The sequence below is a fragment of the Scyliorhinus canicula genome, chromosome 1 (assembly GCF_902713615.1).
Source record: "Scyliorhinus canicula chromosome 1, sScyCan1.1, whole genome shotgun sequence".
Taxonomy (NCBI): Eukaryota; Metazoa; Chordata; class Chondrichthyes; order Carcharhiniformes; family Scyliorhinidae; genus Scyliorhinus; species Scyliorhinus canicula.
The window spans coordinates 142607340-142620577 of NC_052146.1; the positions used below are offsets into that span (position 1 = coordinate 142607340).

At 44.1% G+C, this 13238-nt stretch overlaps 1 protein-coding gene across 1 annotated transcript in view; it reads right to left on the bottom strand.

Annotated features, from left to right (window-relative positions):
- Positions 1–1247: 1247 nt before the first annotated feature.
- csmd2 (CUB and Sushi multiple domains 2) overlaps positions 1248–13238 on the bottom strand; it is a 2254685-nt gene continuing 2242694 nt past the window's right edge. Inside the window, exons 70-71 of the mRNA XM_038801178.1 lie at positions 5866–6048; positions 1248–3234 (exon numbers count right to left, since the gene is read on the bottom strand). Of these exons, the coding sequence (XP_038657106.1) occupies positions 5889–6048 (160 nt within the window). The 3' untranslated portion in view covers positions 1248–3234; positions 5866–5888. The remainder of the gene's footprint in view (positions 3235–5865; positions 6049–13238) is intronic.

Consider the following 13238-nt stretch of genomic DNA (forward strand, 5'->3'; position numbering starts at 1 on the left):
GGGCATTGTGGCACTGCCAGCCTGGCACCCTGGCACTGCCACTTGGGTGTCAGGCTGACATGGCCAAGATACCAAGCTGGCATTTTTTTCCATGCTGCAGATTGTCCTGTGTGTACCATGGGGGAGACTGAGGGCCCCCTTATAGGTCAGTTAGGCTTTTGGGGGAGTTCGGGGATTGAGAGATCAGTGCGCCATTTAAAAATGGCGTCCCGATCTCATTTTGCACGGCGTGAGCGGAGCTCCTCAGTGCAGAAAAGTGGTCTAAGTATGACCTTGGCTGCGCATTCCCCGCTGAGGCCCCCAATCTACCAGAATGGCTGTTCGATAGCGTGATGTTCCTTGGTGCTCCAATCCGGCTAAACATGCGCTATGGGACTCTGTTCCCATTCAGCTAGGTTGCGCCCAGACTCTCTCTTGCACAAAAATGATTATCTTTTTATACTTGATGGATATTGTTCTTACATTTCGCTCAAAATTCTCTTTTAAGGGCAGCACGGTGGCCTAGTGGTTAGCACAACCGCCTCACGGCACTGAGGTCCCAGGTTCGATCCCGGCTCTGGGTCACTGTCCGTGTGGAGTTTGCACATTCTCCCCGTGTCTGCGTGGGTTTTGCCCCCACAACCCAAAAAAATGTGCAGAGTAGGTGGATTGGCCACGCTAAATTGCCCCTTAATAGAAAAAATAATTGGGTAATCTAAATTAAAAAAAAATAAAGATTATTTTTAAAAAAAAATTTAGAAAAGAAAAATTCTCTTTTAAGATGCAATCCAAAATGATATAACAGTTTAAAACTTCAGCTCTGAAAAAGTATGCCTCTGGGTCTGATGGGGGACCAAGCACGAGCGTGGAAGGTTTGGATCCTGCTGTCTTTTCGCCGCCACCCAAATTAAGTTTGTGGTGGGAAATTGTATACAAGGTCTTCCTGCCCAACATCAATTGAGGCCCTTAAGTGGATAATTCATGGCCAGTTAATAGCATAATTCTGCTGCTGCTTAGTATTAACCAATGTTAATGAGTGTGTCTAGGTGGGTGGGGGAGCATGACAATTCCATGCAAGGGATGGAGTTGGGTGGGGCGCAGGGGGTGGGTGTCAATCATGAAAGGCATTCGATGTCTGATTGAGGAACCCGGCATTGTGAATAAAAGGGCTTACCGAATGCCATCCCCCCTCCCCTTGGTGCTGGACACCCTCCCCCTCCTCACCATCACCCTGCCCCCCCCTGCCATCACTTGTCTGTGTCCTGGGATCCAGCAACAATTCTAGGCCTTAGGTGGATGCCACAGTGCCAACAACTAACACCTTCCCGGTGATCCTTCTGTTCCATAGAGCTGCCTGTCTCTGATTGGCAGCTCTTGGTGGGCGGTACTTTTGCCCCGGGGTCCTTGATCCTGAGGAAGGCCTGTCATTTACCAGTTCAGTGCCTGAGTGGCAGCTAATTCGGTGTGCTTTCCCGAAAGCAGCTCTCCAGCCACTGAGGGAGACCCCTCTCACCAATATTGTGCCAAAGGAATAGGCTCTTAGATACCTACAAACTCCAAAGTGCCCTCCTCTGAAACTTCTTGCAACCCTACAATTTTAATTGCTGCATCATAGATGACCATGCTGCCAGATGACCAAGCCCTGAACTCATACATTCACTCGCTAAAAGTCTCTAGGCTTGATCGAACAGCCATGGAGACTCTCAGGTATTTGCCCTCTGAGCAGTGCGGTACACTGGCACTGCCAGTGCCACCCTGGGACCCTGACAGTGCCATCTGGGTGCTAGACAGGTGGCGCTGGCTGGGGCACTTCCAGGATACCAGGTTGGCACTTCCAAGGTGCCAAGTTGGCACTTAATGCACAGCAGTGATCGGGCTGGGGTGCCCTGCATGGGGTGGGGAAGGTGGGGACCCCCCTTCATAGGAGTTGGGGGGTGGGGTCATCTGACTGTTTCTTTGAGGAAAAGCGTGCCGATTTTCAGTCAGAACGTGGCACATTGCCATTTTGAGGGAAATTTCCGCCTGATATCTCTCTGCTTCCTTACATTTCTTCAATCCAACACATTCTGACCTGAAAGATCCCTCAGTATACTGCATTCTTACTGAAATGAGAATCCCTATATATTTAGCAGCAGATTTATTTCACAGAAGCTACTAAATTCTGCATTGTGAGTTTGACACTTCTGCTCTGGTGTCATCTTCTATCTCTGAATTCTGAATGATTAGGAATCAATGATAATTAATAATAATTAATGGTAATAATGATAATTACATGCTGACCAGAGCCGGTGAAATAAGACTATCTTTTGGAAAGGGGAATGTTTGAGATTGCATCAGAAGAGTTGGGTTTGTAACCAAAGCTGAGGAGACAACAGCTGGAATGGAGTTCAAATTTAAACCTTTCACTTTTGGGTTTGATTGAGATTGGATCACATTGGCACCATTAGAAACATGAGTAAATTGTTAAAGGAGTCTAATAATATATAATGAATAATAGTAAACAGTTATGTTAAATGTGCCAAACTGTTGAATTAAGTTTATAATGATCTTGCCTTCCTTCAAACGGCTTTAAAAACATGCACACCTCGAGCTGTTATCAGAGAATTGTAATGAATCCTACAAAGTTTCAAATGTTACAACTGATAATTAAAGGGATACCTAAATTTAGATACTGATGTTTCCATTCACTTCCAGAATTAACGTGTGATTATCTGCATATGTTGGAGATTATGTATAGCACTAAGAAAAACGCTCAACAATGTGAAGTCACCGAATATAAAAGGTTCAAGGAAGCAGCTCTCAAGTCCTGATGAGGACCAGAAACAGCAACAAGAGAGAACCCCAAGGTATGTTCCCTCTGTGCAGAACCAGATTCCAACATTTTACTTAAAGTTGAGGACCAGGTCAAAACTTTGGATCGTTATGAAGGTTGGGCCTTATTGTTTTACTTGTCCTTTGCCAAAACTCATCCAGACTGAAGACATTTCCTTGGAGTCACTGATTGTTGAGGGCTAGAGTTCAGTGGTGTGTTCAGTCCATCGTCACTGATGTACACCCTTAGTTACCACAGTAAGGAAATGGTTTCCAACTATAGTGCTCTCTGGACACACTAACCGGCCTCTGCCACCCACCCCTGGCTCTTCATAGCTGAAGTAATGTAAAGGCAGCACTCCGAGTAGCTTCTCCACAGTCACAACATCTTTGAAGACAAGCAGTCAAGTAGAATCTGATGAGGTGATCCTGGACGTCAGCATTCTGTTTCGAGACAAAACAAAGACATTGAACAAATTTCAAAAAGTAAACTAACTCTTCATGGAAATAAAAGGAAAACACGGTGGCTGCTGCAAATCTGAAATACAAACAGAAAATGCTGGAAAAACTCAGCAGGTCTGGCAGAATGTGTGGAGTGAGAAATTGAGTTAACGTTTTGAGTCGAGTGAAGAAAGGTCATACGAACTCAAAACATAAACTCCGCTTCTCTCTCCTCGGACACTGCCAGACCTGCTGAGCTGTTCCAACAATTTCTGTTTTTATTTTAAACAATTTCAAAATGTCATTGAATTTTGGATGTTGGAAGGTAACATTAATGCTGTCATTTATTTAGGGGGCCATATCTGCTGTTAGAGCAATGCAAGGTCAGAGATCTTACAGAAATCATCTGAACTACCTACATCCAAATTAAAATAATCCATTGCTTTTATAATCTTCACGAAAGTTAAAATGAGACAGTGTTAACATCAGCCAAAGAGCAAGCTTGCATAAACCTTAGTGGCTTGTAACTCATACTCTGATCATCTAATTTGTTTAATTACTTTGGCCATTCATACACCTTTATATGATTCCTTTACTCAATGATTTTAAAATGATTTTATCACAATGAATTGGAACAAGTTGACCCTTTGAACCTTCCCTGCCGTTCGCTACGAACATGGCTGATCTGATTGTAGTTTCAAATCGACTACCCTGTCTGCCCACCTCCCAATAGTTTTCATTTTGAATTTTGTGCAACTCTTGCACCACAGGTTTCCCTTCACAGAAGAACCATAAAGTAATTGGAGAGATGTTATCAAATTGTGGCATGATGCTGGGTGGGGTGCTGTCTGATTGCTATCACCTTCACTGATTTACTGTGTTTGTGGTGCTGTAAAATCAAACTGTATCATCTCCAGAGATGTCAACAGAAAAAAGATTCCCTTTGTTCTTTTAAGAGCTCCGACTCCTGTTCGAATTTAATTGATAATGTGAAGGCACTGAATTAATTAGCATCACTTCTGCCTGAAAATGAATGAAGTACTGACTTTTACATGGCATCCTTGTTTGCAAATGTGACACATGCTGAATGAAACTCATGTACTTTGTCAGCACGAGCACCGTATGCCAGTGTTGAAGGGTGGGAGCAAATTTGCAGGAACCTCGCTTTTGGCACAGGTATAGAAGACTAGGTCCGGTACGCTGAGCGAATGCATTACTTTTTTAGGGTGAACGCCATTGTAGGAGATGACCATCAGAAGGTGATCCTCAGGACCCCCTGTGGGGCTCCTATTTTTAGTGTCATCAAAAGCCGTATCTACCCTGCGGCCCCAGACTCCAAACCTTTTGACGAGCTGGTGGCACTTGTCTTCTGAGGCAGGTGAATCAGACCTGCACAGCGCTTTTACGCGCGGACATAAAATACTTCCAAGTGCCTGAAAACTGGATGGGGCTGACATAATTGTACCAATTCTCGGGTTAAAAAGGACACTTTGGTTCGCAACGCAGAGTGAAGCCAGCAGCGCGATATCAATTCTGGCTGAGTATTGGCTGAGGTTACTCACGAAGGCCCCACCTTCTCATCCTTGCCCCTCGCCTGAGGTGTGGTGACCCTCAGGTTAAAATACCACCAGTCAGCTCTCCCCCTCAAAGGGGAAAGCAGCCTCTGGTCATCTGGGACTATGGCGACTTTACTTTATTGAGAATGAGTATCAATTACTCACAGGCCAGGTGCAACACGAGTTGGATGTAGAAAAAAAGTTCCCTGTATTCAATTAGATGATTTCCCTCAAATGCAGCCTCAGAAGATAATTTCCCTATTCTAGCATATGGAATTGTGCACACTACATAGCAACTGTTATTATGGCCTCTTTGAATGAGACTATTCGTTTAATGTAATCAAGTACTGAATTATGAGCAGTTTTACCCATTTGTATCCTTTTGGAATTGGGTTGAGTCATTGGAAGTATATTTTGCTTAATACCCCAAGAGTGAGCAGAAGGCGAGAGGTTCAATCTATCAAACTTGCTTGGTTTTGTATCCAGGTTTCAAAGGTGCCATTTTGTTTTCTTTCAACTTTTTAAAAACATTGTCTGGGAACCTCACCCCTCCACCCCCCCCCCCCCCACCCCTCCACCCCCCCCCCCCCCCCCCCCACCCAGCACCCTCCTCTGACCCTATGGTGTGCTTCCTACGGCCTTTCGCTGTCAGCAGGATCTTCGGTGTTTTGCGTGGCTCTCCCACCCTGCCGGTGAGAAGGGCTGGAAAATCCCACCCAATATTTTTTCCTTTCTCTCCCGCTGCCTACGTTACTCCTGACTGCTGTTCGCAAGCCTCTGCCAATGTCACTTTCCAGTTGTTTACTTGAGGGTCTCCACAGAATCCACTCGCAATTCCTGCAATTGTAAAACTGGAATCAGGAAATAATCCCGTGTGAGTATTTGGGGCTCCACACATTTTGGTATCCTACAGTCCAGTAAATTGGAACAGTCTAATCTGTGTCAATGAAACAGTTGTGAACGGACCCCCAATGTTACTCAATAAGTAGTAGAGAACATTTATCAGTAAAAGTACAAAGACAAGGTAACTTAGTGATGTTAAAATAAATTAGTCACGCATTCACCTCAATTTACTTACCGATGTTTTGTTAAGAGAAAGTGCTATACTGCTGTGCATACAGTGCTCACTGTCACCTCAATCTCATTGGCCACGATGTCGGACGGTTGGACATTTCGATCGTACATGGGGTTTTCAAAAGTTGCTCGACCATTTGTATTTTCATGCCCTGCAAAACCATTGAATGGTACTTTTGGCCTTTTCCTAGAAAGAAATTCAGAACAAAGTCAAATCCCAAGTTTTTCCAGAGACTTGAAGCAAGCCCCTTCGCTTCATGCAGGTAAGTCAGTTCCAGCTAGAAGCACTTTCCACTCACTCCCAATATACAGAATCCTAGCAGATACAGAACTTACTTTGTCAGCGGATTGATCAGTATTTTACTGAATTTCTGATAATTATAGAGAACGAGCTGTGCTTGCCACACAGCAGGATTTGTAAAATTAATCTAATTGTGGGTCATGCCAATTCCTGTTGATTCAACTTGACTATCAGTCAAAAGCACCAAGACTCTTTCCCCAGTATATCATTTCCATCATCCATGTATCCAATGTTTTGATGTGGTTGTGCTTCTCATAGTCAGAAGGGCAGCATGGTGGCACAGTGGTTAGCGCTGCTGCCTCATAGTGCCAGGTTCGATTTTGGCCTTGTGTGACTGTCTGTATGGAGTTTGCACATTCTCCCCATTTATGCGTGGGCTTCTTCCAGGTGCTCTGGTTTCCTCCCACTTTCCAAAGATATGCAGGCGAGGTGGATTGACCAGTCTAATTTGCCCCTTAGTGTCCAAAGATATGCAGGTTAGGTGGATTGACCACGTTAAATTGCCCATTAGTGTCCAAAGATATGCAAGTTCGGTGGGGTTGCAGGGAGAGGGCAGGGGAGTGGGCCTTGGTAGGATACTCTTTATGAGGGTTGGTGTAGACTCAATGGGTTGAATTGCCTCCTTCGGCACTGTAGGAGTTCCATGCATTCTGTGACGTCCTATTCCAAGTAATGTTTTTTTTAATAACTTTAGATTACTCAATTCTTTTTTTTCCCAATTAAGGTGCAATTTAACGTGGCCAATCCACCTACACCGCACATCTTTAAGTTGTGCGGTGAGACCCATGAAGAAACTGGGAGAATGTGCAAACTCCACACGGACAGTGACCCGGGGCCGGGATCGAACCCGGATCCTCAGCGCCATGAGGCAGTAGTGCTATCCACTGAGCCATCATGTTGCCCTATTGTTCCAAGTAATGTTTGAGCATATCCTCTACTACTACATATAAATAGACTCGAACAGAGCAAAGTAGAATTGAAGGAAGACGTCCATTAACCTTTGACATACAAATAGGATACACACCTCGTACAATCGGTAATAGTACAGTCAGTCCAATTATATGGATGTGCAAGTTTGCTCCTCAGTCATTAATGGTAGAGTTTGTCTCATTATATACAGATCTTGGGATGTTGGGAGAGGTCATGCACTTTGATATACCTGGTAGCCAAGTGAGTATGATACAAGTCTAGAAACTAAGTGCAAGACCTAATAGGGCAAGTTGTAAATGAATAAGTGAATTTAATAAATCTGGTGGGACAGCACCAAAGTAAAAATGGTCATGAAAGTTGTAGTGCTGGATGAAAAATCCAATTTTGGAAGGGAGGGCTCTGTGTGACAGAGAAAACAGGACCAGCTAGCCTACTTGAGTGGCCTATATGCAATTCTGGTAGCACACTATGGCTAGAAGTTTACACAAAAGGGAAATGGCAATGGGAAGATATATCAGCTGAAAACTCAGGGGTGAGTCCCCCTTCACTGGCATGGAAATCCATGGCTGGATTTTACTGTAAATAGGTAGTTTAACTCTCTGTGAGTGCAGCTTCCGCATCATAGATGTCTCACCTTCGAGAGTTACCGCCCAATTAGATAGCTAGTAGCTTTGCATTTCCTGGCAGGCCCTGTTGAAGGTGGGGGTGGGACAGCACAACAACGTGGAGCCCAACTCGGTTCAAGCAGGGGGGCGGGGTGGGGGATGATCTCTCTGTTGCAGAGAGTGTGCACAAACAGGAGGATCACACTGGGAATGCTAGGGTATTCCTGGCAGCGGCGCACGATGGCATGGACACCTCCCATTGCTGGTAAAATATGAGTGGTGGCAGAAGGAGGACATAAAGTGGTCATTAATGGACCACTTGGGGCCTCAAATGGCCTGAGGTCAGGTGGGCCTCACAACAGCCTATCCCACTACTGGTAAAATTGCAGAATCACAGAATTATTACAGCGAAGGATGAGGCCATTTGGCCCATCGTGTCTGCACAAGCTCTCCAAATGAGCAATTCACCAAGTGCCATTCTCTTGTCATCTGCTTAGGACATCAACTCAGCATGGTATCCTAGGCCCAACCCACTTCAGCTGCTTCATCAGTCACCTTCCTTCCATTATGAAGTCAAAATCAGGATGTGCACCATATTCAGCACCATCCGCAAATCCTCAGATACTGAAGCAATTCATGTCCAAATGCAACAAGATCTGGACAATATCCAGGCTTGGGCTGTCAAGTGGCAGGCAACATCTATGCCAGGTAATGACCATCTCAAAAAAGAGAGAATCTAACTGGTATGTATTGTGGCACACCTCTGGCATTATCAAAAATCTTCAGACTTTGTAAGGAACAAGAAGGTGTTTATTTTTAAATAGTAACTTGGTACAGGAGGTTTTGCAGCACTCGGATGCCTCGGAGCACAGATCCAAATCCTGACATGCTTACGGCATAGCTGCTAGATGCATTCTGCTTAATTGAGGACTCCACCCTCTGGGGTGATCACTCACTCTCAGTTCCCACTGGTTCAGGTGACCCTCTTCTCTTGTGCTGTCTCGCATAGTACATAGAATTTACAGTGCAGAAGGAGGCCAGAATTTACAGTGCAGAAGGAGGCCATTCAGCCCATCGAGCCTGCACAGGACCTCGGAATGATCCCACACCTAAGCCCACAACTTTGCACCATACCCCAGCAACCCCATCTAACGCCTTTGGACACTAAGAGCAATTTACCATGGCCAATCCACCTAACCTGCATGTCTTTGGACTGTGGGAGGAAACTGGAGCACCCGGAGGAAACCCACGCAGACACGAAAATGTGCAGACTCCGCACAGACAGTGACCCAAGCCAAGAATCAAATCTGGGACCGTGGAGCTGTGAAGCGACAATGCTAACCACTGTGCTACTGTGCCGCCGATCTTAAAGAGACATTCACCACAAACATTACACTAACCATCACTCCATGACATTCAAAGCATTACAATCGCTGAATCCCCCACTATCAACATCCTGGGTCCAGGGGAGTTACCATTGACCAGAAACAGAATTGAACCATAAATACTGTGGTTGAAAGAGCAGGTCAGAGGCTATAAATTATCTTGCACATCTTTGAGTTGTGGGGAACAGATCCACGCAGACACGGGAGAATGTACAAACTCTACACGGACTGTTAACCAGGGCCGGGATCGAACCTGGGACCTCAGCGCCGTGAGGCAGCAGTGCTACTCACTGCACCACCGTGTTGCCCCCCTTTTTTTTCTTTGAATTATTTTAAAGTTGTGTCCTCTCATTCTCAATCCTTTCATGAGCAAGAACAGTTTCTCCCTTTCTACTCTGTCCAGACTCCTCATGATTTTGGACGTCTCTATCAAATCGCCTCTCATCCTTTTCTCTCAGGTAAACCGTCCCAACCCCTCTAGTCTATCTTCATAATTGAAGTTCTTCATTCCTGGAAGGATATATGTGAATATTTTCTGCATTCTCTCCAATGCCTTCATATCTTTCCTAATGTATGGCACCCAGAACTGGACACTGTGTTCCAGCTGAAGCCAAACTAGTGCCTTGTGCAAGATTGCTCTTGTATTATATCCCCCTATTAATAAAGCCTGGGTACTGCATGCTTTACTAATGGCTCTCTCCATCTAACCTGTCACCTTTAATGACTTATGCATGCAGACATCCAGGTCCCTTTACTCTTTCACAGAACTTATACAGTGCAGAAGGAGGCCATATGGCCCATCAAGTCTGCACCGACCTTCCGAAAGAGTACCCTACCTCGGCCCTTGCCCTACCCCTGTCACACCACTTAACCTTTTGGACCCTATGGGACAGTTTAGCATGGCCAATCCCCCTAACCTGCACATCTTTGGACTGTGGGAGGAAACCGGAGCACCTGGAGGAAACCCACGCAGACACGGGGAGAATGTGCAAACTCCACACAAACAGTCACCCAAGGTCGGATTCGAACATGGGTCTCTGGCACTGTGAGGTAGCAGTGCTAACCACCTGTGCCACCATCTGCCCCTCCAAATAGGTTACGTTGGTTCATATTTGTTTTTAATTGTTCGATGGACTCGTAGAAAAGAAATGAATATGATGTGTTGAGTATCATATCATCCCTCTGAAATATGAAGTACTATTGAATTTTGATTGTACCTGCCGAGAGTGAGACAGTGGTCTCACAAAAAATCATTAAAACTAAAAAAAAAATCTTTTAATACTCTGTTTATACCACGTTTTGTCCTTTAATTTGGTATCAGTATCCAATTCTATTTGGGCGGATGAATGGGTTCTGCACATTAACAGTGGCTTGCAGCTAAGCAGCTCAACAAGGGCAGTGCCATTAGTTTATGAGCACCCACAATACACCATGTTGCGCACAGTCATTTTCTCACAACTATAAGTACTGATGAGGGTATTTACATTTGTCCCACATCCCCTTTCCTGTGCCCCCTTCAATGACGTTGTGCACCATACTGCTTTCCAAAAATCCAATCCCAACTAGGAGTGCCAGAGCAACATTGTTCATTTTGATCTTTAGGGCCAGTACACATCTTAAAATCGACATCTCAAATTAATAGTATGGCTGTGTTTGGATGGACATTGCGCGAAAGTAGGGACCTGCTTCTCTGCGGCGCCCCCCGATGAGATGCCCGAATGCTGAGTTTTAAAGCACTAAATGTCACCACTCCTGCACCCACCCCACCCACCCCAAAAACAGATGCAGATGTTAATCCAGACATGGTGTCTCAAATCTGGCCCTCCCAAATCTGGAGTTATCCAAAATGGACATTTTTATAAACTGCATTGCATCAATTTTAATTCTTATTAAATGAATAAAGTAACTCATTGGACAATTCAGCTGGGTGCTGCACTGGCGTAGGGGGTGCAATGGAATAGCTATCGGCTTTGCCCACTTGCTGTGCTCAGAGTGGCATGGGTGACCCTTGACCTCACGAAGCTTGAGCCTGTGGATCAGCTATATTTATCATATTTAAAAAAAATTTGGTCATTATTTCTCCAGTATTATGTTTTTTTCCCCCAAACTTCAACAAAACGAAAGTTATTCACTAGATTTCACCTGCCTCCTGTTAAGTGAATTATGGTTCTGATTGCTTTTCTCCAAAACCGGCAGGATCCCAAATCCTACACGGACTCAGTACCATGGCAGCTGGTTTTGACACACTGTACCTGTACCCCATGGTATCAATTAACGTCAGTTTTCTGGTTAAAAATGTGTTCTCAATGCTGCCCATCCAAAGACTATGGTGGGCAAGCTGAGATTTTCCATCTATCTTCACGGAGCAATTATTCCAAGGCCAACGGAACAATAGGTAGTTTAAAACAACAGAAAATGATGGAATATTTTTGAAATTCACAGGACAGAATTGTGTTTTTATGCAGATTATTCCATCTCTGCATATCATCTTAATGTGACAAACAGAGGAGTTTCATGTAAACAGCTTAAATTAATTTGGATATAAAACAGATTTCAATTATTTTCTTAAACATGAAATAGCTACCCAGAGAGGATTTGTCTGCCAGGCAGCCATTCAATCATTTGAGCTCTTGTTCATTAGATTGTGCGAGCCAAAGGGAGTGGGGGTGGATGGGACAGAAGATTTCACAGTCAGCGAGTGCAATCCTTCGAAGTGACTTTCTCTATGGAACAGGGGAACCCATGCTATGGTATTGTTGCTTTCATCTCCAAGGGATTTGAGGACACAGGAGTTGTTTATCTTTAGTGCTATTTCATTTCTTAAGTTCCTGCAGATAAGACTGCCTGACTACATATTTTTTATTGGACTCTGCACCAGAAAGATATGACAGGACTCTGCATTATTTCAAAAATTGATTCAACTGGAAGAGATTGTACAAATTTACATCAGTAAACAATATTTCCCCACCATGAATAGATTACCAATTATAAACCAAGAAGTTTAGAGTATGCATTTTATCTCTGGCAGTGTTAGTTATGAAAACTGGCCAATATCGTCTCGACAGGTGGGAAACTAAAGGCAAAAAACTAAAGTGACAATTTCAGAAAGGTTTATCGAATCTGTCAGGCTGTTTGAATAAGAAAAATATATATAAAAACCTGTGATTTTAACTATTCAGCATCTACCTGGGATAGATTTGGCTATTTCCATCATATCTACTTGCAATTGAAATTATTTTTGAATAAGAAAAGCAAACCTGGGGTTAAATTGTTTTGTGCATCAAAGCTAACATATAAACTAACTGTGCACTGAAGTGTAGCCATTTGGTGCAGCACACAGCTAATGCGGCAGATGCTAAATTTTGTGCATGCTGTTATAATTGCTACCAGAAGTGAAGAGCATTAACTCATTTCAATGTACAAACAGCATGTGATATTTGATTTGATTTATTATTGTCACATATATTAGTATACAGTGAAAAGTATTGTTTCTTGCATGCTATACAGACAACGCATACCATACATCGGGAAGGAAGGAGAGACTGCAGAATATAATGTTACAGTGATAGCAAGGTGTAGAGAAAAGATCAACTTAATACGAGGTAGGTCCATTCAAAAGTCTGATGGCAGCACTGAAGAAGCTGTTCTTGAGTCGGTTGGTACGTGACCTCAAACTTTGGTCTGTTTCTGTCTGCTAATGACCATTTGAATGTTATCTCTAAGGTTTGATTTTGACCAGAGGTGCTAGCTCAGAACTGATCATGATATTGCAGCATCAAAAGGAACGGGAAAATACTGAAGGAGAAGTAACAATTGGGAGAGGGGAGAATCTGGTGGGTAAGTATCCTGCATGCGAGAAGTGCGCCTTGTGGGTTTTCAGTGCATGCCTTGCCACCGAAGTCATTTACGTCACTGATACAAATGTAGTGCTCTCTTTGGCAACCACACACCACCATGCCATGTAACTCTGGGGGCTCAAAGTCGAGCCCCAAGTAAATTTCCAGAGGCTACACAGAGCAGGGAAAGGTGCTAGAAGAGAGAGGAGGAAGAGTGGGCGAAGGAATCCATTTCCATCCAGGGTGTTTAAGCAGAAATTCTGTGGCTTAAACCACAGTGATGAACAATGTGTTGGACATCTGCACTACAGTACGTAGGT